The 27770-nt window shown below is 41.3% G+C and overlaps 1 protein-coding gene across 1 annotated transcript; it reads right to left on the bottom strand.

Annotated features, from left to right (window-relative positions):
* Nucleotides 1-374: 374 nt before the first annotated feature.
* Nucleotides 375-27758, bottom strand: LOC119745770 (peroxisomal multifunctional enzyme type 2-like). Its single transcript, XM_038222370.1, has 22 exons — nucleotides 27579-27758; nucleotides 23398-23451; nucleotides 21700-21807; nucleotides 21178-21237; nucleotides 20955-21023; nucleotides 18659-18808; nucleotides 17986-18108; nucleotides 16906-17022; nucleotides 15856-15921; nucleotides 15213-15275; nucleotides 13945-14048; nucleotides 12501-12579; nucleotides 10735-10895; nucleotides 9448-9571; nucleotides 8608-8714; nucleotides 7438-7573; nucleotides 5789-5895; nucleotides 5207-5293; nucleotides 4182-4262; nucleotides 3547-3691; nucleotides 1929-2059; nucleotides 375-821 (listed from the first exon to the last, which is right to left on the bottom strand). The coding sequence occupies exons 1-22, from the start codon at nucleotides 27631-27633 to the stop codon at nucleotides 732-734; spliced, it is 2217 nt and encodes a 738-aa protein (XP_038078298.1). The 5' UTR covers nucleotides 27634-27758; the 3' UTR covers nucleotides 375-731.
* Between the last annotated feature and the right edge of the window lie 12 nt (nucleotides 27759-27770).

The raw sequence follows: 27770 nt of genomic DNA, 5'->3' as shown, positions 1-27770 counted from the left end.
GCTACTATAGGTTTTGAAAAAACCAGAGAAAACATATGCGTAAATTTTGGGGGACTTGTAACTGGATTCCTATTGCTAAGGCCAAACAAAAAAGTCTCTGGTTTCTGGTATGGAGCTTGCCCCAAAAGTGGTGCGGCGACGCGGCTTTTTTTGGTGACTTTTTTCCCTTCAAATGATGCCTGCAAATGGTGCCCAACTAAATTTAGTGCAAAATGTATTGGAGCCCAGAAAGGCCACTAAAGCTTATACTCGATCATAACACCATCTAAAAACACGTTAAAATTGTGCAGCAGCAGGATTCCAGTCAAACCAGTGAGTTTGGCGGTTTTGAGCCATCATCTTACATTGAAAAAAAAACTTTTTCATTTTGCCGACGCGCATGGCTACGGCGACGGGTGCGCATACCAGAAACTGGAGACTTATTTTTGTTGGCCTTATTGAAACCACCTTCAATTATAGTTTCCTTCCAAACATCACCATTTCAGGTGGAATAATAATGGGCAGTTGGTACTAGTCCTATAGTCACTTGTAGCAAGGTTTGAGTTGTTATATCGGTAGGTACTATTCCGGCTAATTGCAAATGATCCTTAGGGCTTTAACGATAATTATACCACCTGTATTCAGGTAGATTTGTTAAGTGTCAGGTGGCTATCGTCCCACACACCCCAGCCTTGCTCGGCTAGGGCAACCTAGATCTTGGCTGGGGTGTTCTGGACTTTGGCTTGGGTTGTCTACAGCTTAGCGTTGGTCATCAGCAGTTGGGTCATCTTCTGCAGCAACATGATGTTACCTTTGACCTTGAGGCGACCCGACATGAAAGCCTGTTTTGAATTATAAAAGAGGGGAAATTACAACGATAAACTTAGAATGCCATGGTCGAGTTGTTACAGTGTTTGACTTATGCCAATAAATCGTGGGTTCGAACCCTGCCAAGAACATGGCGTTTGTGCCCTTGGGCAAGACACTTTACTACAATTGCCTCTCTCCACCCAGGAGTATGAATGGGTACCTGTGAGGGTAGAGGACCGAATGTGCACTTATATTGGCTGCTGAGTGGTCTCATGGCCTGATGAATAGGGGAATAATTGTAAAGTGCTTTGAGATTGTTGATACGATGGAAAACACTATTACATGTAATTACAATTTATTGGTAATTAATGTATTCATTATGTATTTATAAACTTCACAAGTTTGGGGATAGGAGTAAATTTAAAAGGCCCCAAGCCTATAGACTCTGTGCATAAGTACCCCCTCAATGGTTAGAAAGGGCAAGCTGGGGGGAGACCACTGGGAGGGACAATCAAACGCATTGCCTACGACACCCGAGTCTAATGCGAAAAACACAAACGCTACAGGTTGTGCACATTCAGAATACAAAGAATGGTGCGTACTTGGTGCAACACGAGCGCGAACTGGTGCTTCAAGCAGGGAGGAACAGGTAGATCATTAGGCCCTAAGGAAAGTTTTCTCCTTTTTCATTAACATCGTTTTTTTAGTATATCTACGTTAAATATTGTTCATAAAGTTATATGCGGTACCCGCTTCTATGTACATAAGATTCGAACAGCCAACCGATCCCGCGAGCTCAGTGGTCGAGTGGTAAGACGTCTGCACTAGAAAGCAGGATGTTGAGGGTTCAAGTCCCACCCGAGTGATTTTTTTTTTATCTTTCACTTGGGAGATTACACACTGTGTATACAGTGTTTATACGTCAGTAAAGGGCAAAACCTAATATTGATTTACGTTAAATATTGTTCCTTTAACAACAAATTTGAAGAACAAGTTCTACAAATTATTTCAGATACACCCTCCTCCGGATGTTAAAAAAACCCTGGAAGCATTACTACCACGCATGGTAACAATCTCAAGGCTGCATTACTCAAAAAAATCTGAAGATGGAAAAAAAATGATGTCAAACGGAAACCAACCTGCTGAGGGTTGAGTTTGCCAGCGGCTATGGCCACAAAGTCTTCGTCTGACATGTTTACAGTGACGTCAGGTTTGCCGTTCTTGGGCGTACCTTTGTACACAGCACCGCCTGGAGTCTTCATATCAACAGCTGGAAAGATGCAAAGTTTGGTTATCAGATCCCCATTTAGGCACAAACAGTATTACAAAGGTGAGGGAGTGTGGCCTAGTGGTTAGGGTTCATGACTCATGAACAGAGGGTTAGGGGTTCGAATCCTGCTGCTGGACATATATGTGATGCGATCAAGCTAAATGAGTCGTTTGTCGGGAATTTTCATTTGAAGATACAGGCCAAAATAGGGCCACTTCATCACATCACTCCATTACATCTATTGGTGTTCCGACTTCCATAATTTTTGAACTAAAGATGGTATCAGCATGCGGTTTTCACAGCAGTAATGCTGAGATTGTGCTCTTTTCAAATCTGTAATAAATTTTTTTTTTACCAGGGTCGACAAACGACTCATTTAGCTTGATCGCATCACATATGTTGGGTCCTCGGGCAAGCTATTTCACCCTCCTGCCTCTGTCCACCCAGGAGTATTTGTTGTTGTAAATTTGTTGTAAATTTGTTGTTGTAAACAGGTTTGTGGGAGTGTGGCTTAGTGATAAGAGATCATGACTCATGATCAGAGAGTCAGGGGTTCAAATCTTGCTGTTTGACATAAAATACAACTGCAGATATACAACAGCCGTACAAAAGTCGTACACAATTTCAAGTTTTTCCATCAGGCATCACTTTGTACATCAAGTCGGCACACTGGTAATTTAATATAGCTCTATGAAGCAAATCCATTTCATACTTGTGTGTCTCTGATTTGGACTTGAATCCACTGACTTAGGATTCTAACTCAGACTTGAACCAAATGACTCATCAAGACTCGGACTCCAACTCGACCCAAGTGACTGTAGACTCAGACTCGACTCAGGTGAGTCGACTACAACATTGACTAATACCTGATGAAATTAGCCTATACTGAGGAACATGTCCGCAACTTATGCCGGATAGTTAAAGGGAATATACAACATTTGCAAATACCAAAAACAAAACAACCAAATTATTATGAAATATCTTACCCGACCATTAGTGAATGACAGTCTCAAGCATCCTGTAAAATCATGACACCTGGTGTGCCGACATTTTCAAGAAAAAAAGCATTTTTGTATCAATTTCCAACACTGGTCGGCCGACAAGCATTGGAAAAAAACGGGGTTTTTTTTCCTTCAAATACTGCCCCCAATATTTCATATTTAGTTAGTCTGCATTTTGTTCGCAATTGATTTCACACCTATGAATGGGTACAAACCAGCTAGACTGGTTCCCTAACCATGCAATTTCCGATGTCTATAAATTGCCCCATTTCAATTTAAGTGGGGTCAGGACTACAAGAAAATGATTGTTTTTCTTGGTTTTTCCAGCATCTACGAACAAAAATCTTCAAACAAATCAGTGTAACAATATTTGCTATAACATACTAAACCCCCTAATCCATCCATTTCTGAAAAATTCCAGCAAAAGCAAATGTTGTATTTTCCCTTTAACGAGATGACTCCTATGTTCAGTGAGACTTGACTTACTCCACTGGCCTGCCTGTTTGCCTCCCTTGGAGAGGTTGTACAAGAACACCCCCTTAGCTTTCTTGGCTACGTCAGGGTTGTTGGGAAGCTGACGGCTCATCTCCTGGAAGAGCAGATCAGACTGCAGGCCTCCGGCCGATGATGGCTGCCAAAACAAAGCAGACAAAAAATATCATAAACTCCACTGCAGATAACGTACGTGCATTAAAATTTAGCCATTTGCGAGTGACCTACACCCTTCGGGATTTAAATTTGAAAACATCTGGTACACCAACTCGCTCAGAATGCTTAACACATTTTAACTTTAAATTCTCCAGACCAAAGACACTGTTGCTAATCACATGATTCGGGGCAAGCTCTTGCATAGTTATGTAAGAGACGCTCAGCACCAATACACTGTTCACAATGGGTGAGAATGGCACAAAGACACCAGACCATGCCAGAGGTTGCTAGCAAAAGGCTTGCCCCGAATCATGTGATATAGTAACAGTCTTTTTGGTCGGGAGAATGCAAGTTAAAACGTGCAAGGCACGTGTATTGTGACAAAGCAAAACGTGAGTGCGTTAGGGACCTCACAAGCCTGTGATTACAGAACTCATGAATATGCATTCACGTTAAAGTAAAAAAATACTGACCTCTGTAGCTGCAGGCTGGGGAGCAAGGTTGATCATGTCCACATAAGCCCCTGAGATCACCACAGTTCCTGTCTCAGCAACCTGGGAACAAGGTGGACACAAATGCAGAATAAATGTTTGGCTCTTTTCATATGGTTTGATAATAACCATTGCATCTAGATTGCCTGAAAACACTATTTACAATTCAAGCAAACTTGAATCCTCTATTCTGATTGTTGGATCCATGGCAACAATCTGTGCTACATTATCCCATATGACATGGTCCATATTGCACTCCGCATATTGCGCTATGCCAGATGTGCGGGCCGTTCATGCTGCAAGCACGTGCAATAGGATAACTGCTGAAAAGTTTATGTACAGTGTGTGTGTTCCACCTTTACTGTACATAAGTTTGTTGGAAGATAAATTTGTTATCCCACTCGCGCATGTGGAACAGGGAAAATGTAGCGTGTCTGTATCTCACATACCACTCGGCCTTCGGTTTTGTGGGGCACAGACGCACTACAACATTCTGTGTTCCACTTGAGCTTGTACCATAACTTATTTCTCATTTGCATTCTGGCTTTTCCAGATCATTCTGGAATTTAGAAATACCAAGACATTTTGAAAGGCTTTGTCTGAAAAAAAATCATTAAAAGGAAAATCCCTTTATATGCTGCTGGCGTGTGATGTCACCTTCTCCCAGGTCAGGCTCATACTTTGATGACAAATTCCAGGTAGTTTTAACACACGATCATAGACAGTAGTCTACATCCTACTTTTATAGAACATTTTCACAGATTAGTACTTGAAAATGGTTCACTCTTCTTTGCAGCAGATTGCCACCACACCACTTAAAACCACAGTTGCCCTTATGTTCACTTTCAAGATGAGATACAAGCCAATTATAAAACTTGGGTTTACAACTGCCATAGCAATATGCAATGCGTGAGAAAATATAACTATGGTTGCACTGTGTGGAATCTGAGTGACCTCACAACCACAGCACAGTATTCCTGGTTTTTTTTGCAGAATCTCTGGCATACCTTAGTTTGGAAATGGATGCGGTTGCCTTCTCTCCACATGTCAGTTTGAATGGTCTGACCCGGCAGAACAGGCTTAGCAAAGCGGCACTAGATACAGAGAAAACAACAAAATCGACATAGAAACTTTCACTTCAGAGTGTATTTTCTTGTCAACGCAATGAAAGTGTAACATATTCAAAGTTGCATACCCCTTGAAAAAAACCACGGTTCTTGAAAAAAAAAAAATCTCCAACAAATTCTCAATTTGTATGTTTTGTTTCAACAACAAAAAACCCTACTTTACTACAATTTGGGGAATCTGCAACCCTGTAAAAAAGGGCCCCATTTTGCACACAAACGAACCCGCCCTGCGAGCCGTATAACTGCAGTACTGCAAATATCTTAAACTTGGTCGGTAAATTGTTCAGTAACCAAACATCAGTAGAGTTTTCCATTCGATGTCTCATTCAAAGTTAAAACACTTTCAGATTACTAGGAGAGCAGCACTTCAAATAACAAACCTATTTTTCGGGGTGATACCTGAAATAGGACGGTATATGCAACCTAAAGAATGTGCAAACGATTGTCGGTAGAGTAACTGACCTTAACAGACTTAAATTTGGTGACGTCGTTGTCGGCGTACTGCTTCAGGACGTGGCGACAAGAAAAACCGAAGGAGCAGAGACCGTGCAAGATGGGCTGAGCAAAACCTGTCCCAGAACATACAGGGTTTGAAAAGCAAATTATCACACGTACAACTGGAGTGATCCACTGTCTATGGTCAAATGTCATCACGGAAAATACTCTTTCAGTGGGCATATGGTTAATGAACATGTATGGGCAGCAGAACATACTAACATTCCAGCCTCTTCCAAAACACTGAATATATCTGTTTGTATATGGGTGTGTGTGTGTTGTTTCCATGTCAACTAAAGTCACCATGGTATGCAGTAGGGGGAAGTGCTTGATTTGTCTGCTGCATTTGACACTCTTGATCATGGCATTATGCTGCGTCGCCTCCAAAACCAGTTTGGCATAACACATACATGTACTGCTCTCAAGTGGTGTGCCTCCTACTTCAAAAATAGAAGGAGTTATGTCACCGTTGTAGGAGTCGACTCAGATGAGAGCCATATCCATTCTGGCGTCCCTCAAGGGTCAGTCCTTGGCCCACTCGCTTTCACCATGTACCTGAGTCCTCTTGGTGATGTCCTTCACCGACATGATGTGAAATACCACATATATGCAGACGACATCCAGATTTATCTCGATTTCAATCCATCCAAACCGAACGACGCAGCTTGTGCCCTTTTCAGATTGTCAAATTGCATCACCGATGTGCAGAATTGGATGATAACAAACAAACTCAAGTTAAATGAGGATAAAACTGAATTTTTCATTGCCGCATCTTCTCATCATCACCAGAAACACTTAACCGACATAACTCTGCAGATAGGTAACACAGCAATCAAACTATCTCAGACAGTCCGAAACTTGGGTGTTGTTTTCGACAGTTCCATGACAATGAGCAAACACATAACAAACATATGCAAATCTATCAACTACCACAACAGGAACATATCCAAGATTCGTAAATACATGTACATAGACACAAACACATGCCACGCCGCTGTCCGAGCACTTGTACCATCCCGACTCGATTACTGCAACTCTCTTCTCAATGGTATTAATCAGTATGAGGTTGATCGACTCCAACGGCTTCAAAACAATGCCGCTTGTATCTCATTATCTCAACCCAAATACACACATGCCTCTCCACTCCTTAAACAATTACATTGGTTACCAGTTAGACAACGCATTAACTTCAAAACAGCAGTTTTCATGCACAAAGCACTTCATAACACAATGCCGCAGTACATAATGGGATCACTCAACCTTAATGCACCCAGCCGTAGTGGCCTCCGCTCCAGTAACAACCTTAGAGTTCCACACCCATTCAAAAAGGCAGGGGACAGGGCCTTCTCAGTGTCTGGTCCCCGATGCTGGAATTCCTTGTCACACAACATCCGCAACATCAGTTCTCTTGACAACTTTAAGGGCAGACTGAAAACTGATCTGTTTTCTCCACATAATCTGTAAATTGTCTTCTGGAGTTGTCCTTAGTCGCGCATTGTTACTTGCGAAAATGCGCGCTATAAATCGTGTTATTATTATTATTATTATTAAGTGTCTTGTTGACTAAAGTTGCTCGTGGTAAGGACAAAGTTAGAGACACAACTTTCTGAACCTACCTCCCATGGCAGCAAATGATGGGTCAATGTGGAGTGGGTTGGCGTCCCCGGTCAAGCGATAGACGGCGGCCTGATCCTTAGTGGTCGTTTCCTTTATGGAGGCATCGGGAGCACGTGTTGGGGGCTTAACGGTTGCCTAAAGCAAAAAACAAAAACACACGATAAACAATTTTTTACATTCGAAGCAAAATATGTGATTGAGGCTCGTGTTCCCAGAATCTCAGGACTTCTTTTGAGTATCTGGGGGAGGTGAACGGTAACAATAGTCTCACTTGTGCCTGGGGTATAGGAATGCACGGTATGAATTTGTGACGCGTTTGGTCAAAAACAGACTTTTGTGGACAGCTGGACAAACATAGGATTTTCATATGCTATTAAATACAGATCTCTTTATAATATCTTAATTTCTGAAAGCAGACTTTCTTTGACAAATTATACTGTTGGAAAAAAGATTCCTTGACAAATTATACTGTTGGAAAAGATTTATGTCAGAGACTTTCTTATCGAGACAGCCAAGAGATGTGCATTTCTTGAACTGACACATGTACATCTTTACGTATAACTACACAAGATCAGTTTCATAGGTAAAAACTATGGTTTGAAACTTAAATCCTAACCCCCTAGGCCCTTTTGGCTAAGAACCATATTCAGTCCTGCAAAATCCTCCAATTGTCACCATGTACAAATTTGGTTACAGCCTCAATCCTCCGAAATCATCTGATATTTTTTTGTATTTGTTCAGCGGAGGGTGACCACTGCCTCAATCTTTCAAAATCCTCCAACAATCATTCTAATACAATGAGGAATTGCCGATGATATCCAAAAGTAGTGCAGATGATATCTTGTATAATCTAGGCATAATTATGCACGGCTAAGCATAAACAACACAACGGAGCAGCTTAAGACCTTGACACAGTGCATCCTCCAAAAATCAACCAGCACCAAAATGGCATACAGCCTCAATCCTCCAAAATCCTCAAAGACCGCCCGGTTGATTTTGCAGAATCAAGGAGGGTTTGAGACATGTTACGAGTCACAAAATCCCCCCCCCCCCCCACATATTTTTCTTGGTCATATCACCACTCAAGCTTGCAGAGTGGGCAACATTTCCCCCGCAAAGCGAGCAAGGCGAGGTCTCGTATTTATAAAACCTCAGTAAGTCCACCATACCTTGACTTTGTTGGATGTCTTCTTTCCACCGTAGCCGCCCGCTCCAACGAGGAAAATGGACGCCTGGCTGGAACACACAAGCTCTTTGTTCTCGTCGTAGACCTTAGCTGCAAAGCAAAGACATACATGTACTTGCTTGGAAAAACTTGGAAACCGTACACAGTCATACTGTCACTGGTTTGACGATTTGACAAATCTGCCCAAACTCCAGCAAAACCGACTTTTGAGAAAATCCCATTCGAAGTTGGTCAATTTTTAACATCGTAATTTTGTTTATGTTTCGCACTAGAAGTTTTTAAAATATATAAATGACGCAATAGCCCAATTGTCCTTCTGTGTCTCTGGTTTCATCAAAGCATATTTGTGAGGAGTTCTGGCAAAATGAGACTGAACTGGGCAGACCTCGAAATGAGGGTTTGCAGATATCAAGAAAGAGAATAAAATTCTCCTCACAATACTGTTTGTTGCACTTCAATTGGACATTCTGTTGACAAGTTATGGTTGTTTAAATTTTGCATTCATCGACATGTCAACAAAAGTAAAACTGAGAAAAATATGAGGGATATCCACATATTTATATCAATTATAAGACTCAAAGCCTTAGCCCAAAACCACAACATTTAGATGGCTATGGATACACGCCATAATAGTCCAATGGCAAAAACCACAGCAGTAGCCACAAAGTACTTGAAATAGACACAGCCATAGGCCACATCCAAATAACTTGGCTACGGCTGTCAGTATTAAAACACACAAGTCTATGGGAAATGGCTGCAGCCGCTTCTATAGGCCTATGTGTAATTTTCCAGCCATAGCCATGTAATTGGGAAGTGGCTTTACCATCTATCAGGATGAGAGCACCAGATCCCTTATCCAGGATATCAGCGACTTCACATTGACTAGACAAGGTACCAGACGTAGGGATAGGCTTATAGACTTCTAGGAACTGCTCCCCGTGAAGAATCTGAGGGAAGTAATAATTAAAAAGTTACTGTAATAACACCAATTCATAACAAATGGTGATAACAAAACATCACGACACAATCATTTAGGAGTATCTTAGGAGTTATCTTACATGGCACACTAAACTTTTTTTTTTCCTAAACGAAATTCGCTCAAAATTTGTTCAAAGTTGAACAAAGGTATTGACTGAAGGGGGTTTGAACCTGCAACCTCCGGACTGCTGTTCTGGCGCTCTACCAACTGAGCTATCCAGCCCTGAGCCCTATGTTGGTGATTCCCCAATTTATCAATATCCTTGTTCAGAAGCCGTAAACCCATATATGCCATGTAGCCAGGGATCACGCTCAACAGACACGCTGTTGGCAAAATTAGCAATGTTGCAAACTTCGGAAATGGCAAATGGGGATCACTCAGAGAGGATACGGCTTTTTAATACACTCACTATGCTCACTGTGCACTTCAAAATAAGACAGGGAAAAGCTGTCAAACAGTTTTACTTGTTACTGTGTTACAAGCCAGTAAATTTAGCTTTTAGGCCAAAAAAAAAATAAGTCAGTCTCTGGTCAGCGCGCGCGTCGATTTTAATCATGCGCGTCAATCTTTTTTTCTCCAAAATGTTCCGCGGTAGCTCCAACAGCGCCCTCTATTGCCGCACCTCCTCATTTTTTTTTTAAACAAAGAATGGGAAATTGCACCACGGCAAATGATCGAGAGCACCAAGGCAAATTATGAAGGACACCAATGTACATGAGGACACCAAAATAGCAAAATAGTACCCCACCTTGTCTGTACAATCCAAGCTTGAAGAAAAAAAAAAAAAAAAAAAAAGCCGCGTCGCCGCGTCAATTCCGGAACTTTGGTCTGACCAGAGACCGAATTTTTTTTTTTTTGGCCTTACATAAGATTTTTCAGACTTTTTTGTATCAAATCAGCTTTCGGATTCTGAGAGATAGATATTCTCTGTATAAACTAATAGCATCTTTCAGATTTTTTATCCAATTTTCAGACCTCTTTATAAAATGACAATCGCATCGCTAGTTTTATGAACTAGGCTTTTCAAACTGTTACGGAGTTTCTGTGCAATTTGTGGGATGCATGTACGTTTCCAAGGTAAGCTGCAAATTCAAAGTAAACCTGTTTTGTCTCTGGTTTATTTGAGCTAACCTTAGTGATGTCTATATCTTGCAGACCGGGGACGCTCCCCATGAAGAGATTAGCCATTCCCTTCTGTCCCAGGATCACGCCGTAGGAAGGCAGGGTGCTGAAATCCTCACTCAGCTCAAAAAGGAACTTGAGGTGATCGGGCTGAACTGTGGATGCACCCACTAGTTGCACCAAGAAAAGAGAACAATATCATGAACTACTGGTCAATTCTGTCATACAGCCTGTCTCCAAAAAAATGGTACAATCGAAATTGATTTTTTTTTTTCAATATTAAATCTCAACATACATGTAAGTAAGTCGTTTTGAGCATCACATTAAAGAAAAAAGACCAGGCTTTCCAATACTTTTTGTTTCATCTCATTTGCTTTTGTCAATCCAGAGATAACTCCAGTTTACTGCGGAACACATCGAGTTTGTGCCACCGTACTCGAAACAACTCTGCCCATGCATAAAAGTGGCACAAAAATCGATTTTGGTGTATCGCACTAAATTGATTATATCTCTGAATTGACAAAAGCAAATAAAATCAAACAAACACTATTGGAAAGCCCAGTCTTTGTTCTTTAATATTATGCCAAGTAAGAATGACTTATTTTGAAATTTCATAGTTAACCAATTTTTTTTCTGATTGTACCATTTTTTTTGAGACAGGCTGTATATTGTGTCCTTGGGCAAGCCACTTCACCCCACTGGACTCTCTCCGCAAAGGAGTATAAATGGTATCAGCGTTAGCTGGGAAGTATATAACCTATGATGGACTGGCATTCCATCCAGGAGAAATAGAAATATTCTCGTTTGTTTTATGACAAGGAAACTGGACATAAATGCCGGCCTGGTGGGCTAATAGGCTGGTGTTAGATTTTACTTGTTTTTTACAATTCTGTCGTAGAAATTCTTCATCCTACAATTCATTGCAGATTGTATATGTATTTTTAAAATTTATTTTGGCACTGGTCAATTAAACTGACATTAAGCCCAGTAGAACTTTGGAGCTACTGGTGTTGCACTGTGATATAGTAAATCCCCCCCCTAAAAAAAACCTTTGAAGTCTTTAAAGGGAAAATACAACATTTGCAAACATCAAAAAATAAAACTACCAAATCATTTTGAAATACCTTGCTGGACTGTTAGTGAATGACAGTGTAAAGCATCCTGTAAAATCATGGCACCTGGTATACTGTCATTTTCAAGAAAAGTGGTATTTTTGTATCAATTTCCAACGAAAACTGGCTTTTTTTCAAATACTGGCCCCAGTTGACCATCGCACTTGTTTGCAATCGATTACACACCTATGAACGGGTACAAGCCAGCTAGACTGGTTCCCTGACCTTACAATTCCCCAATATATGTAAACTGCTCTGTTTCTTCTTAAATGGAGTCAGGGAACCAGACTACAGGAAAATGATTGTTTTTCTTGGTTTTTATAGCATTTTCGAACCCAAAACCTCAAAAAAGTCAGTGTAACTATATTTGCTATATATTTCCAACCCCCCAATTCCATCCATTTCTGAAAATTACAGCAAAAGCAAATGATGTATATTCCCTTTAACCTAACACCCATGAGTGATTTACAAGGAACCTTCCTCACTATTGCAAATTTGAAAACCATACGATAATGCATACACCCAAGGTGTTGGACTCTGGTTATGGTGATATGCCTGACCCCATGTAGAGCAAGCTCAGTTTACTAGTGCAGTACTCACTCCAACGGAATCAAAGAATTGGATTTGGAAGGGTTGGGAGAGGTAAGCGTTAGATATGTTTACCTCCTAAAGCATACAGGATGACATCATTTGGAGAGACAGTGACGTGGCTAGACGGAAACTTCTGACCTATGGCAAGGTCCTATGAACAAAAAGAAACTGCAAATTTTATCAACTTGTGCGAACAAAAAGAAAGCACATTTCACATGACACTTTGCGACAACTTACGGGCTGAAGTTTAAGGAAATGGCAATGTTCTACTTAACCCTTACTCTCTGAGGGTAGTTTACTACATGTCAGTTGGTTATGCCAATGCCCTCCAGCTGCAGTTTATTGGCAGATAGTTTGTCTTAACAGTGAAGGCTCCAATTGGCAGGAGTTGGAGGCCCTGGAGGGTGCCTGATACTGACCAGCTGGGGGCACTCACTTTGTTATCAGAGGACTCTCATTGTTCTCTGTGGCATGTATTGGAGTGCCTGTCCAGTTACCCTTGAAATGACATGGCAGATATTGGAGGGCCATGCAAAAAACATAGGAGATTTTCTTGAGGCACATATTGGCATGCGTTGGAGGGTCTAGTAGGGTAAGGGTTAATAGAACAATCCAAGCACTCTACTACTGTACAATCTCGGAGGCCCCTTTCAGGCCTCAACCATTGTGCTAGCTGTTGTTCAGATAACGCGCCATGGGGAAGTTGCTTTGTATAATAGCTAGCACAATTGTGTCACCATTGAAGGGGGGCTCTGTGAATGTACTGTGACAGCGTGCTCAAAATGGTCTATAGACTCCTTGCTAAGCGGCGTAACCGGGGTCCATTTTGCAGGGGGCACATAGGAGGCACATTTTCTGGGAGGGTAGCACTTGAATGCCTAATACAGTAAAAGCAGAGCGCATTCAAAACCTTTCGTATTAGTTCCGAACCAAACTCTCAAATGTCTTCAAGTTTCATACAAGATGCAGCAGGACTTTTGTACAACTTTATAGCAGCTCTTTTACCATATGTAGTACGCGTGGGACTAAAAATGGACTGCATTTGCCTGCAGAAGTAGCGCAGCATGCGCACGCTTATCCCCCATTTTTCAGGGGGAAGATATTACAAGATTCCCAAGATGTTTTTGCTGGCGGTTCGCGGGTGATAGCGGTTTGTTGTGATAACACCCTCTTGCAGCGGAGGGTTATCGCGGCGGCGGGTTATGGACAACTACTAAATCGTCTTTCCCCAAGACTAGGGAGGGGCAAAGGACTCGAGCGGGGAGGAGGATAGTTGGAGGAGGGAACTTGGGCTTAACTGGGCTTGCCTTGTCTTGCTGCTGGTCCCAGAGAGCCGGGCTACAGTCCTACTTTGTACCCATCTCACTGGCTGACTAACCGTCACTTGTGACTTAGACTCGCATAATCCTCACCTTGCCCAAAACATTTGATTTAGATGACTACCTAGACCTGTGAGACCAAAAAGGTCTTGGACCAGCTTTACTAGGCCTGTCTAGTCTTTGTTTGAATCACATACCGGATTGAATCCACCATCGGCTGCTGTGCTGGACCTGACAATGCGGCGTTTTGCAGGCTGATTCTTGGTCTCCTCATGGGATTGTACAACCAAAAAAGTACTCTCTGAAAGTAAAACAATATATGTATCACTGATAAGATTAGGCATGCAACTGGAAAGTCACCCCCAAAAAAGAGGAAATTCAAATCTTTCCCAGACTTTGTACAGTGTTTTTCTATTTTCAATGACACACATGGGAGGTCAAAAAAGAGGAAATCAGCTGATCCGAGGAAAAGTTGCATGCCTGTAAGATAAAGATTTATGGTAGCACCATGTGACAAATCTCTTTTGTGAGTTTGTGAGGTTCTGCGAGGGGCAAACTCAACATTTCGGACAGTATGCTCAGCCCATCATCAGGAGACTGAAGGGAGGTTACCGCTGATGGTGGAGGAAGTTATAGTGTGACTGTAAGCAAGCAAGTTGAGCAGGGGATGTTGGCTGATCAGTGAGGCATGTCGGTATGGAGTCCATGCAGAAGCCGGGGGATGCAAGAAGATCGATACATGCGAGATGTATCAGTGCGGAGGAAGGGAGTGGAGGGGAAGGATGCCAAGGGTATGGGCTCTGTGCACAAGTACTCCTTCAACGGCCAGAAAAGGACAATGTTGGGGGAGAACTAGACTGGTTCCCGGTCCATCCACTGCATATTTGGAATGATTCAAAGTTATTGGGGCGGGCATTAGCCTAGGAGACCATTGCAAGTTAAAATTGAAGGTATTCGCACGCCGATGACGCCTGACACTCGCGCGAAGACGCCGTGGCTAATAGCTTTGGCCCATTCAGGAAGTCGTGCATACTTCGCGCGAGAACCAGTTCAGCATGCACACCCTGAGTCACATCCCCGAGCTCTCAAAAGTGGTAAAAAGCTCCCTCTATTGTTGGCACCCGGAGCCAAAAGGGGACCCACAGGCTGACTAGGGTGGGGGAACTAAGTTGTCCTTGCTTCACTGCTTCCAGTCACACCATAAAACCTCCCTTCACCGTTGGAATCCCTTCAGTCTCCTGATGACGGGCAGAGCATGCTGTTCGAAATGTTGAGTTTCCTCTGGTTCTTTTCAAAACCTCACAAACTCACGGAAGAGATTTGTCACTAAATCTTTATCTTATTGTTACATTCACCATGCAAACCTTTAAAATCTTATATCACTGATGGCACCTGCATTGTTGGCATATTTATGGAATAACTGTGTAGAAAGAAAAGCACTGATGACAATATACAATGTAGTTACCTCCGGCTGCGTTTGGGTAGTCACACTCACTCACATCACAGACAGAAGCCCAGTTGTCTCGAACTAAGGACAGAAAAGAAAACAAAAAGACGAAAAAGAAATCATGTGATTTTTTATTCCATTATGACTTTTGGAAAAGTACTTTAATCTGATTACAATTAAAATGTCATTTTGGATAGCTATTGCCGTATCCTCTCTGAGTGATCCCTGTCTGCCATTTCCCAGGTCTGCAGCATTGCTAATGTTGCTAGCATCGTGAATTTGTGCGTGATCCCTGGCTGCATGGCATATATTCTGGAGTCGAGTCCATCATCACAAGTCTTTTGACAAGTCATTTCACAAGTCCTTTCAGTATATTAACACACTATTATATGTGTGGCTAAATTTATTTTTCAATGTACAAATCTTAAAGAGAGGCAAAGCATGACGTAATTTCAAAGCATATTCTTTGTTAACCCACCTGCCAAATAATTCAATGTTTAATTTCACTTTTGTAACCCTTCCCCAGGGTCATGGGGTTTGTTCCTATTTGTGGAATAAAACATAACATAACATTAACTGATAAAAATACGCAAACCTGAATTTAGACAAATTTGGCAGTGACAACGTTTTTTCAATGACATGACGAAATTTGAGAGCATACCTGCTTCTGGCGTGAGCATTTCCGCTTCAGTCGAGCAAACTACACCCTTCCCTCTCTGGATCTTGACTGGAATAAAACAATGAAATAAGGAAACAAAATTTGACATGGCCTCTGGACAATAGTCTATGAAAAGTCGCTTGGAATAGCTGTGTCTAAGCAATGCATGATTTGATTAATTATGCAAAGCAAGACAGTGTCTTCAGCTCCAGATTCTGACCATTCTGTGGGCACCTTCTATATCAAATCTTTCTTAACCTGTTGTTATGTTACAAAAACATGTCAGCCAATTCGGGCGATTCACAATGCAGTGCGCCACCAAGAGTTTGCCACGGAGAGTTCATTTTTCCCAGTGCAATGGTCAACAAATTCACAGCGCGGGACATTTGAAATTGTTAGTTTTTCCGGCCAGAAAGTTTGTAAAAGTATGATTTGAATATAATGTTTGCCTTTTTTTTCTTTTGATCAATATGGAGTTTTTTGTAAGGCGGCAGAACGCTATGCCCCAATCTATAACAAATTAGCTCAAGTTTTCTACTGACACTCGTTCAAATGGGACATGTTTTGTCGACCTCAAACTTGAAAAATGAACTCTCCATGGCAAACTCTTGGTGGCGCACTGCATTGTGAATCGCCCGAATTGCCCAATCAACAGCTTAGGCCAAATTTTTCGCTAAAAATGATGTCACAGTTTCTAAAGTCGACTCCGATTGGATGGGGCACAGGGTAGCATAAAATATGCATGCTTAGATATATCAGTTGTTGTTGCGGAGCTTGTGGGCTCCATTAAACAATGAATGATGCTCGGATTACTTGACAATGCCATCAGAACAAATGGCGAAGCTGTGAGGCGTACTGAGACAACACAATAAACGATGCGTTATGAAGTCATGAGGCCTTTTGAAATCGGATTCAGTTACACTGCTATTGAATTCTGGTCTGTTCTATAAACTGCTGAGTCTTAAGTGTGACATTTTCCTGTCACTGTTACTTTGGTGCTTTGTAATTTACCAGTTTGAGTACCATTAAGAATGACTTCACATGATTAGATACCTTGTCCAACCCAGCCTGCCCCAGCTTCAAATATGCCGTGGGTCTCCGTGCAGTCCTCATGGCACAGGTAAAGCACGACGGGAGCAATGTACTCTGGCTTCATCAGGTTGAAAATCTCTGCAAAACACAATGGAAAGTACAAAAAAGAACACTCATATCATCAAGTGCAGCACTAAGCAGTGGCATAGCGAGGGGGGCACTAGCAACCAACAACAAAATATTCATCAAATTAGGTTTTGCCTTCACCGACGTTTTAAACACTGTATACTCAGTGTGTTACCTCCTGAGTGAAAGTTGGAAAAAATCACTCGGGTGGGACTCGAACCCACGACCTCCTGCTTTCTAGTGCAGATGTCTTACCACTCGACCACCGAGCTAACGGGATCGGTTGGCCGGTTCGAATCTGATGTACATAGCAGCGGGTACCGCATAAACTATTATAAGATGGAATTTTGCGTCGGGGTGATATGAATCAAATTAGGTTTTGCCCTTCACCGACACTTTCACTCGGGAGTTAACACACTGAGTATACAGTGTTTAAAAACGTCGGTGAAGGGCAAAACCTTATTTGATTTATATCACCCCGACGCAAAATTCCATCTTATAATAACAAAATATTCCCAAAATTTCTAGGGGAACGACTGGCCAGGCAAGCTTTATTTTAACCAATTGTTCACGTTATAAAGCCGTAGGGTTAACGGAAGTGAATTGTCAAATTTGGGTTTTTGGTGGGGCGCACCTGGAAGGGCACTGGGAATATGTGGGGGTCATGCCACCCCCCCCCCCCCACACACGTGCCTATGGTAGTGGCTGCAGCCACTTCCCATAGACTCATGTGTAATTGACCTATCGCCGTTTGCGAATTAGCCACGCCCCTTAGACAACCCTATGGAGTTTTTGTACACTAAGTTTTGTTTGTCTAAGATTTTGCGCGTTCCGCGTCCATTTGTATTTCATGTACTTGGACAATACTCCACAAGCTGCGTTGACGCGATTAATTTCAAGCCGTAGCCAAGTAATTTGTACACGGCCTAGCATTCCATCCTAAGATTTTAATAACCGTTTAACCTTTGACCTCACCTTCAGGCATGATGTCTTCAGTGAGCCTGGAGGCGGCTATGGGTGCAATGGTGTTGCAGGTGATGTTGTATTTGGCGCCCTCTATTGACACAGTGCTGGACAACCCGACAAGACCCATTTTGGCTGTAATGAGAGAAAAAAAAAAAAGGAAAAAAAAGTTTGAAATTTCAAAATGCAGAATTGCAAAAATAATATCAACAAGCTTGCGAATGGAATTCTATTGATTATGAATTAATATTAGGTTTTTGCCCTTTACTGACATACCGTATAAGCACTGTATACTCGGTGTTTTACCTCCCGAGTGAAAGGTGGAAAATAATCACTCGGGTGGGACTCGAACCCACGACCTCCTGCCTTCTGACGTCTTACTTTTTTAACTTCTTCCTTTTTGGGTCAATTATAATTTGTCGTCATTTCGACCTACCAATACATTGTTTCTTAAAGTTGAACACACAAAAATCTCATAGTGAATTATCCTTTTTGATCACTACCTTAAGTGTATAAAATTTCCATGGATAATGCAATACGCAGGACGCAATACGCAATATGGATACATGGACGTAAGCACGGTGCTTTTCAAACAGCTGATTATTATGCACTACGCACTGAATGTGTGACGGACACTTGGATTTTCGGCCTTAGTGTTGATGGGCAAAAAAACTTAAGTAGTCACCAGCACTGTAGTTGGCCTGGCCAAAGTTGCCGTACAATCCAGATGCTGATGATGTCATGATGATGCGGCCGTATTTCTGCTTCTTCATGTGGGGCCAGGCGGCACGAGTCACCAGGAAGGACCCTCGAAGGTGCACCTTGTGAATCAGATCTAGAATTAGGGGGACAGGGGATGAAACAGGAAAATTTGGGGAATTATTGTCTGGCAACCAATATTCAAAAGTGTACAGTAATTATGCAATATAACTTCGGTTGGCGGTAACACCATGTGGTTGTGTCTACTTTCGCTCAGTAGATGTAGTTCAAAAAAGGAGCTTGTCCTGCTTATTATCTACTCTCGTTAAGTTCATTGGAAGGAAGTGGGACTTCTTACAATTTTCTTCACTGAGGCTGATTGAGATAAGTTTGTACTTAGCGAAAGAAGATAATAAGCAGGGGAAGTTCCTTTTTTGAACTAGCAGGACAGCACTTATCGTAACTAAATCTAATGAGCGAAAGTAGACACAACCACATGGTGTTACCGCAAACCAAAGCGATATCGATACTCCACCATGCAAAGCCTCAAATCTTATACAAATACAATTACTAAACATGAGCCAACTCAAAAGAGAACAAGTTTTGTATATTCAAGCGCACTCAGTTCGAGTCTAGCATGCTGGTGACACGTAGTGTGTAACACTCACGAGCGATGATCAAACAACGTGAAAGAGATGACATGTAGCTGAGTTGGTTTTATTAATACATTTTGCTTTCTCCGTGCCTGTAGCACAAGGATTTTGTTTCTGGCCTAGGAAGAGATTGAATGTCAGAGTTTTTTCCAAAACATGAAAAAGCTGGAGTTCCAGCTATCCACTCCGTTCACAAGTACCCCCTCACCGACAAAGAAAATACAGTTGGGGGTGACCGACCGATGCCATCTTGCCCGACTGCAATTTTGCCACGATGCGCGGCCACCACTAGCACTGCATGTACATGGTACAATTGAATCCCCTGGTGTACGTGCGTCACACACAAGGAATGGTGCGCGTCAACCAGCAAAATGTCCCGCCCGTGGGACGTCGTTGCTAGGTAAAAAGCGCCCTCTTTCGTTGGCGCACGGAGCCCATAGCCGAAAACTGGCATCCCTGTATAGTGTGGGGGCGGGGTTCGGTTATGCCAAGCTCACCCAAAAGCTGGAAGGAGGACAGTGCGAGCGGCAAAGGCCATCATGGCTGGCCCCGGGGATGAGGGTGTCTCTTTGGGTCAATGACGTTGGGGTTGTTTTTGCGACCATAAACAGAAACACATTGATTGAACCACAACTGTCATTCACGTAGAACCACACTGTACGGCGCTGTACGATCTTTGATCAGAACCAAAGTCACCAAAACGCTAAAGGCCCTGTCACACTGTCTGCGATCTTATATGCGCTCTCACTGCGTCCTTGAAAAATAGCTGGGGCGCAACAACAACTACTAGATCGCAGCGACAACTACATAGGTCGCCTGATGGGCGCCAGAGGGTCTTAATGGTCTCCGATGAGTGCAAAGGTCTTTGAACATGCTCAAAACAATCGCAACACCTCTGCGCTCTGGCCAGGGTGCCGTAATGACGCAACTCGGGCGCTGTGCGAGCGTGAATCGTGCGACATTGAAGTTGCATTGAGGCAGCTTAGGCGCAAGGCAGTCGACGTAGGCTCCATGAGAAAGTAACTCGACTGCGATGAACTTGTAGAAAATTTTTTGAAACTGGACTGTGTATTGACCGTTTTGTCGTGGTATTTATACAGCCCAAGTGACGCCACATGAGCGTATTTTAGTCGAATAGAGAGCGCGATGAGAGCTACTAGGACGCTTCAACAGCGAGCAGAGCGTAGTGTGGGCGCAGTGACAGCGCAGCGGCAGCGACTAGATCGAGCAATTGGGCTTGACAGGGGCGCATAGAGAGCGAGTTGAACGCATCGTAAGCGCGCGAAGAGCACAGTATGAGCGTAGCTTGAGCTTCTTTGAGACAGAAAATTGTCATTTTCTTGCGTCCTCGCTGCGATTGTTAAATCTATGAAAAAAAAATTGGTCACCGTAAGGTCTCCTATGGGAGCGCATATAATGTGACAGTAAGCCCTCGCACAAAAACAACCTCCAAAATGTATTTTTAGAACAACTTAAAGTGAGGCGTGTGATTACGATTGTCCGGCGTGTGAGTGTATGAATTGACTCTGAGGCAAGTGACATACGCCGGATGCGTGAGACTTGGTAGGTCTGTTTAAGAGAATTTCATCTTGTTTTGAAGATTAAAGGCGTCGTAAGCTGTGCACTTACCCCAGTCCGTATCGCTGATTCTGGCAAAGGAGCGATCCCTAATGATGCCAGCATTGTTGACGACAATATCTGATAGCAAGAAACGGAGACAATATTACAGTAACAAGACTAAAGAAGCGCTGCATAAATTGTAAGTTTTTCCCACTACATCCATTAACTTGTATTATATACTAATGATCTCTAACGATGGATCATGCTTTAATTACAGGGTGAGTCAAATTACCAATTCGGCCAAAGTTGTCCAGTGCAGTCTGAACAAGTTTTTCTCCATCTTCAACAGAATCTAAAGAAAGGGAGAAACAGTGTGATAATTACTTTAAAGAAGAATTTACTTGTCAGATCCAATCTTCCAATCTCCCAAAATTCTCCAATGTGGAGGAAACTGTTGTTATGTATTCTTTGTATTTTAACTTTCAAGGAGCACCAGACCACATGTACAAAATGTAAACTATAATCAGTCCTCGCGAAATTGGTTGCCCATCAGGTGGTTATGGAGAAGTTGTCAAGAAGCGATGCAATTAGAGCTAACAGTCCACACAGAGGCTCTAAGCCAATTCAGCTGTCGATCAAAATGGAACATTTGTCAAACAATAAAACCACTCAATGTATATGATTAAAATGATGCTAACGTTTTCTTCGAATATTCGAATCGGAAAACTGCTCGACTATTCAAATATTTGGTATATTAGGCACAGCCCTAAGGTGGGAATTGAGGGGAAAGTTTACAAAAACTGAGATGACTGACCGTAGTTGGCCACTGCTTTGCCTCCTTTAGCCCGGATCTCCTCCACGACCTTGTCGGCCATCTTGGTGCCCGTCCCTTTACCTTGCCTGTCCACTCCGAGGTCATTCACTAGGCAACAAGAGTAAACAAAGGCAAATGAATTACACATGCCTTCTCCAAATGTTATGTAAACTTACATGTACTAGTTGTGTGCAGTGTGCATTAATTGCTAGAGAGAAAATGATAATGACTTATTGACCAAATGTGACCAGGGTTAGAGGGGGAAATTAACACTGCTTGAAGTACAATCATAAAACCAGTTTGAAAGAAGTACATGTACATTGTCAATAGCATTTTTGCCAGAGTGAGAAATTCAAAAATAATAATAATAATAATAATAATAATGGAAATTTCTATAGTGCCGAATCCATTTAAAAATGCTCCCTGACGCTTGACAATCAAACTATTTATATAAAATGACTTTCTGGGAAAACAAAAAATATGCTGATGTGACAAGACAACATCATGAAGTTTGGAACAAAGTAAATGCTCTTTCTAAGTCTGTTAAAATGAAACTATTTGAAGGGTTTTTAAGTCTTAAAGCACAATAAGAGTGGAAATACATCATTCAAAACTGTAGCACTTTTAAACATTGAACAAAGAAATGGACTGGAGTGGGGTTTGAACCTGCAACCTCAGGATTACCGACCAACTGAGCTATCCAGCCCTATGTTGGCAGTTCCCCGTTATGTCAATGTCTGCGAACAAGGGGTGCTAGTCAGAACGTATAAACCATTCCATGTAGCCAGGGTTCAGACCCAAACTCATATGACTAGCAACATTTAGCAATGCTGCAAACCTGGGAAATAGCAATCAAGGGTTCTGTGATGACTAGTTTCGGTATTCTGTGAAAAAAGAAATTGTCACTGGAAACCACAGTGCAAATCTAAAGATGCATTCCTTTGTTGTGTGTCTTTCTGTTTATTTTTTGTAGTGCTAAAGATTAAAAATTATCTAGTTGTTGCTACGAAAAGAAGACACACAGACATGACAAAGAATACACTGCACAGCGAATCAATCTGTTATCTGTTATTTGAACTTTTTGGGAGAATATGTCGACACCAAAAAAAGAGAGTAAAATACAATGCTCTACAACTAGGGGTGTGCACTGGAACCCGGTACCCGAGTACCCGACCGCTGATGTCAGGAACCGGTTCCAGATTATGGAATCGAGTACCCGTAACCAACTTGACAAATTACTTAGCAACTTCTAAGACAAAGCAAAAGAGAGATTTTGAATGCCATTTGTGGGGAATTTTCAATATGAAAACCAGGCTACATGGAAAACCAATACAGGTTACATGTTCATGTGCTTTTTAAGGCACGACAGATGACGCTCATGAAAGCTGTAGTTGAAACCGCAAAGCTAAAGAGCCCTTCAGACAACTCCTGGGATTTGAATTTTTGGTGGGGTTTTATGGGTACCCAGATATCCATGTTTTACTTCAATAAGGTACCTGTAGTTCCTGTGCTACTCATAATTTATGCACACCACTATCTGCAGCTACATGTATGCACTGCATAATTTGAGAAAGAACAGTGCACATTTTCTGGAAAAAAATGGGTTCATTGACAATCCCCTTCTACATGTAATTTAACTATACATCAAATAACTGGATTTATGTAGAACCACAGCAAATGAATCTTTTAACTTCTTACCAACTACTGAAGCACCTCGAGCAGCAAACATCAAGGCATATTCCCTTCCAAGGCCTGCAATGAAAAGTTTGGAGTACAAGTATTACACCTTCACATTTTATAATCAAGACCGTCTCAGATCCTATTTTTGAGTCTAAACCGGAAAACAGAGTTTGTTTTTAAATTGCTTTCTTTTTGGTGATAATACCAAAGTAAGTAAAATTGGCCCATGTTTACAAATGGAAGCATTACTTTACAAATTTCTAATTATTTGCAGGGTAAACTTGGTCCCACCAACAATAGGTGATACAGAGTGTCAGTGTTTCCCCTGGCTAATGAACTGAGCGAGGTGGTAACAATTCAAGTTGATGATTGAAACAAAATTTATGCAGTCTGCAAACTGAAAAGAATGCAGCGCTCACAAAAATGCGCGATGATTCCAAAAACACATCAAAATTGTGAGTTCTTGATACATGGAGGTAAAGGAAAACGCTCATATATTACACAAATGAAAATTTTTCAATTGATATTTCCTTTTTTGCCAATCTTCACAGCGAGGTGGTGATATTGGCAAAAATTGAGCGAGGTGGTCACTGAAAGTAGCGAGGTGGGCCACCTCACGTTTGAATGGGCAGGGGAAACACTGCAGAGTGTACCAACAAAAGTGCAACATTCAGAAAACAAATACTGTATAGTTGTCAACATTGCACTTTTTTTGCACACTTTGTATAAACATTATATTATTACAATAAGATACATAATGGAAAATGGGAAAAGAATACAAACTTGTCATTGGTAGAAGTAATAAACAGTGCATTCAAGAAAGAAATTGTCTGTACAACCATTTCAGGTTTAAGGCAAGAACAAAAGAAATTAGGGAATCTTTCAGAAGAGAACTCTTTTTACTTAAGGCATTTGATTTTTTTAAGACTGAATCTACTGTACATGTAGTTTGTGAAGAAAAAAAAATGCATAAAAAGGAGAAATAAAGCACCAAAAATATAGTTCGATAAATGACAAAAAAGTGGAAAGATTCTCCCTCTCCACATGGTGGTAAAAAAAGTGGAAATAAGAAAATGTGGAAAAAGGGATCTATAACACAAAGGATTATCTATATCCTAGCTCTCTTACACACTGTTTGGGACTACTATAACATCACATCAAAAGCTGAGTGCACAAGCTACAACATGATAGTGTTTATCACCCTCCCCCTAATTGTTCAGAACATTTCAGTCCACAAAATGACTAACTTTTTTGGAAGGGGAAGGGTTGATTAATTGATGCCCCAATGAAACATTTCAGGCCAAGTTGGCCTTAGTGCATGGCTGGCACATTTACTTTTTTGATGTAAGTAACATGTACATAGCATTATAAAAGTCAACTACCATACAAGGCCAGACCCACTGCGATATAAAGAGCAACCTTTGTACTTGACCATTCATCTCTGATAACCGGGCACTTCTCCTGATAAACATGATAAAAATGGTGCGTTCCATGCACTTACACCTACATAATCAAAGGCCTGTCCTAGTCCGAAAATTTGGGACTCTCAATACTGTGTATGAGAGTCCCAAAAGTTAAGGTATTGAAAACATGCAATACAAGAAAATAGACTGACACTTGTAGCAACCAGTCCAACACTGCTTCAGTACTACATCAATCAACTGTGCCAAAGGAAACATGTGGCATGAACATGACGAACTGGGAACTAGTCTCTATTACTACACATTTCTCCATAGTCAGCCACCAGACCACGTTTTCAGACTCAATTCAATTTTTAACGGAGACATTTCTTCAATATGTTGCACATGAGAGAAAAGTTAAGTGATTTCAAAATGAGGCTAAAGACTAGACTGGTACATGTCCAACCATGGTCTAACTATTTGAAAAGACTGACCCCTTCATTATTCACTGTCTTAAGTTTGGTGGCTGGCTATGGAGAAATGTGTAGTAAATAGAGACTAGTTCCTGGTTCGTGCCACATGTTTCTTTTGGCACAGTTGATTGATGAGGTACTGAAGCCGTGTTGGACTGGTTGTTTCATGTGTCAGTCTATTTTCTTGTATTTTTTACATGTTTTCAATACCATAAGTTTTGGGACTCCCTCGGTCATACACAGTATTGAGAGTCCCAAATTTATTTAACTATCATATTTTTTGAAATTATGATTGCTGTCTGCCATATATCTTTATTGAAATAAGCATGAATAAAAAAAAAACATTTTGAGAAAATTTGGGTTTTGAGCATTTCAATCATATTTCTGCTGTAATTCTGCACTCCTTTTTGTATGCAAAATAATCACACTTTGCTCTGCATTAGGCCTAAACTTATACATTTCAGTGTCTCAAAAAATTTAAATGATTTGAATCCAGTTTTGTTTGGTTTGCAGTATCCGACAAAATCCAAACTTGTATTAACCTAAAATGTTTCGGAAAAAAATTTGCAATCTGACGCCACTTCAGTGGTTGTGTACAAAGACAATGAAGAGTCAAGAAAGTATTTCCTAATAAAACCAGAAATGTTTCTCAGTCCCAGATTCATGTCTGATCATCATTTTTGCAATGACTGATCTTCATTGTGATGATACATGAAGAAAAAGTGTTGTCAGGTTGCAACATTTTTCCCAATGTTTCTTCCACTCAGTTTTTTTCTACAAAACTAGCCCCATAAATGTGGCCAGTTTACCATGTTTACTGGACTACCTCCGTAAATAAAGGCCATGCTTGGAACATGTACCCGAAAATGTAGAACTTTGTCAAGTTTTTATTTTCACATTTAGACTTTGTTTGTAGTTTATTTATGCTTTAGAAGCACACTCACCCTCTTTAAAGCGGTAGAAAATTAGTCCCTCCTTTTTCAGAAGTGTATTTTTCGCGTACAACATGTAATTTCGTGTTAGAATTTAGATATGCTATAAAGTGTGCATAATGAACCTAGAAATTACACGAAATACAGACGTCTGAAAAAGGGGGGACTAATTTTCTATCGGAAAAAAAGCCTTTTTTTGTTTATCTTGTATCTCAGAGGGTATACTTTCATGTGAGAACTGTAAGGAATATGTTGAGGAAGTCTTTAAGAGAGATTTGTTGGCGAATGTGTGGCCAACTTAGTGAATTTTTACATGTCACTGCATGTTGATGTAGAGGAGGCCCTCAACCGATGCAGTGGAAACATGCAGTGAGGCCAAAAAAAAATAGTTCTGCTTCCGATTACATGGCATTTGAAAATAGGGTAGGTAGGCCCTAGGTAGGGAAATAAATTTTTTTGCCCATTTTTGTGTGTGTACAATCATATGGAGGCGTCTGCGGGTAGTTACATCATGTAAGGGTAAAAGGTAGAAATTTATGGTTTTGGGTGTTTTTCCTCATTTTTCCAATAAAAAAATGAGGGTAGGGGCTGTCAGAATAGGGTAGGTAGGGAAACTGGAAGCAGAACTATTATTTTTATTGGCCCGACAGGTAAAAATTCACTGAGCTGGCAACATTCGCCTACAAATCTCTCTTAAAGACTTTGTCAACATATTCCTTACAGTTCTCACATGAAAGTAAACTCTCTGAGGTAGGCCTACAAGCACAAAAAAATTATTTTTTTCTGTTTTGACAATAGTGTCAGGTTGCAATTTTTTTTCGTAAGTTTTTACTTTTAGGACACCTCTATTTTTTACGAGTTCTGTTCAAAACTGACTTTTGCAGATGTCTGTCCAGTACCAAAGTGACTTTTGCAGGCTAAAGCAGTCTTTAGAAGTCAAGAAGGTGTCATTGCCAATTGTTCAGATGTGCCAAGAAGTATCAGAATGTCAATTTTGAGTGTCATTTAGTCAACTGTTTTGGTGAGTCTTTCCCTTACTATATAGGAACGGGGTCCTAAAAGTAAGGATTACCAAAAGTTTTATCGCTCAAGGGTGAGTGTGCTTCTTCTACAGTGTAAAATCGGTCTAATTTTTACAAATAAAGTCTAAGTGTGAAAATAAAGGCTTGACAAAGTCCTACATGTTCAGGTACATGGCCAAGTGTGGCCTTTATTGACAGAGGTAGTCCAGTAAATTGGCCACATTTGTGGGGCTAGGGGGAGGAGCAAGTTGGTTGACCGACATTCCATACCGCAACTGGTGAATTGAAAACGTAACGTAATTTACCACATCCACATGTTCCAACTACACTGGCCCTGTCGAGTAAAAAAAACCACCTTTAATATTAATTTACCTCCACCTGCACCGGTGATGAGTGCAACACGCCCATCAAATCTGAGCTTAGCCATTTCACGGAGTCACTTTCTTCAGCTCTTGACGCGAACGGCCGGCAGTTCCAGCTAAAAAGTTTGCTCAGTTCAACTTCAAGGGCAGCGAGATGACCTGGCATGAAAACACAGCGCCCTCTGTTGAGTCGTAGCGATCT

Source organism: Patiria miniata, unplaced genomic scaffold (assembly GCF_015706575.1).
Source record: "Patiria miniata isolate m_02_andy unplaced genomic scaffold, ASM1570657v1 HiC_scaffold_7, whole genome shotgun sequence".
In the NCBI taxonomy this organism is placed as follows: Eukaryota; Metazoa; Echinodermata; class Asteroidea; order Valvatida; family Asterinidae; genus Patiria; species Patiria miniata.
Note: the sequence above shows the minus strand (reverse complement) of the source record. Positions and strands in the feature narration are given on the sequence as shown.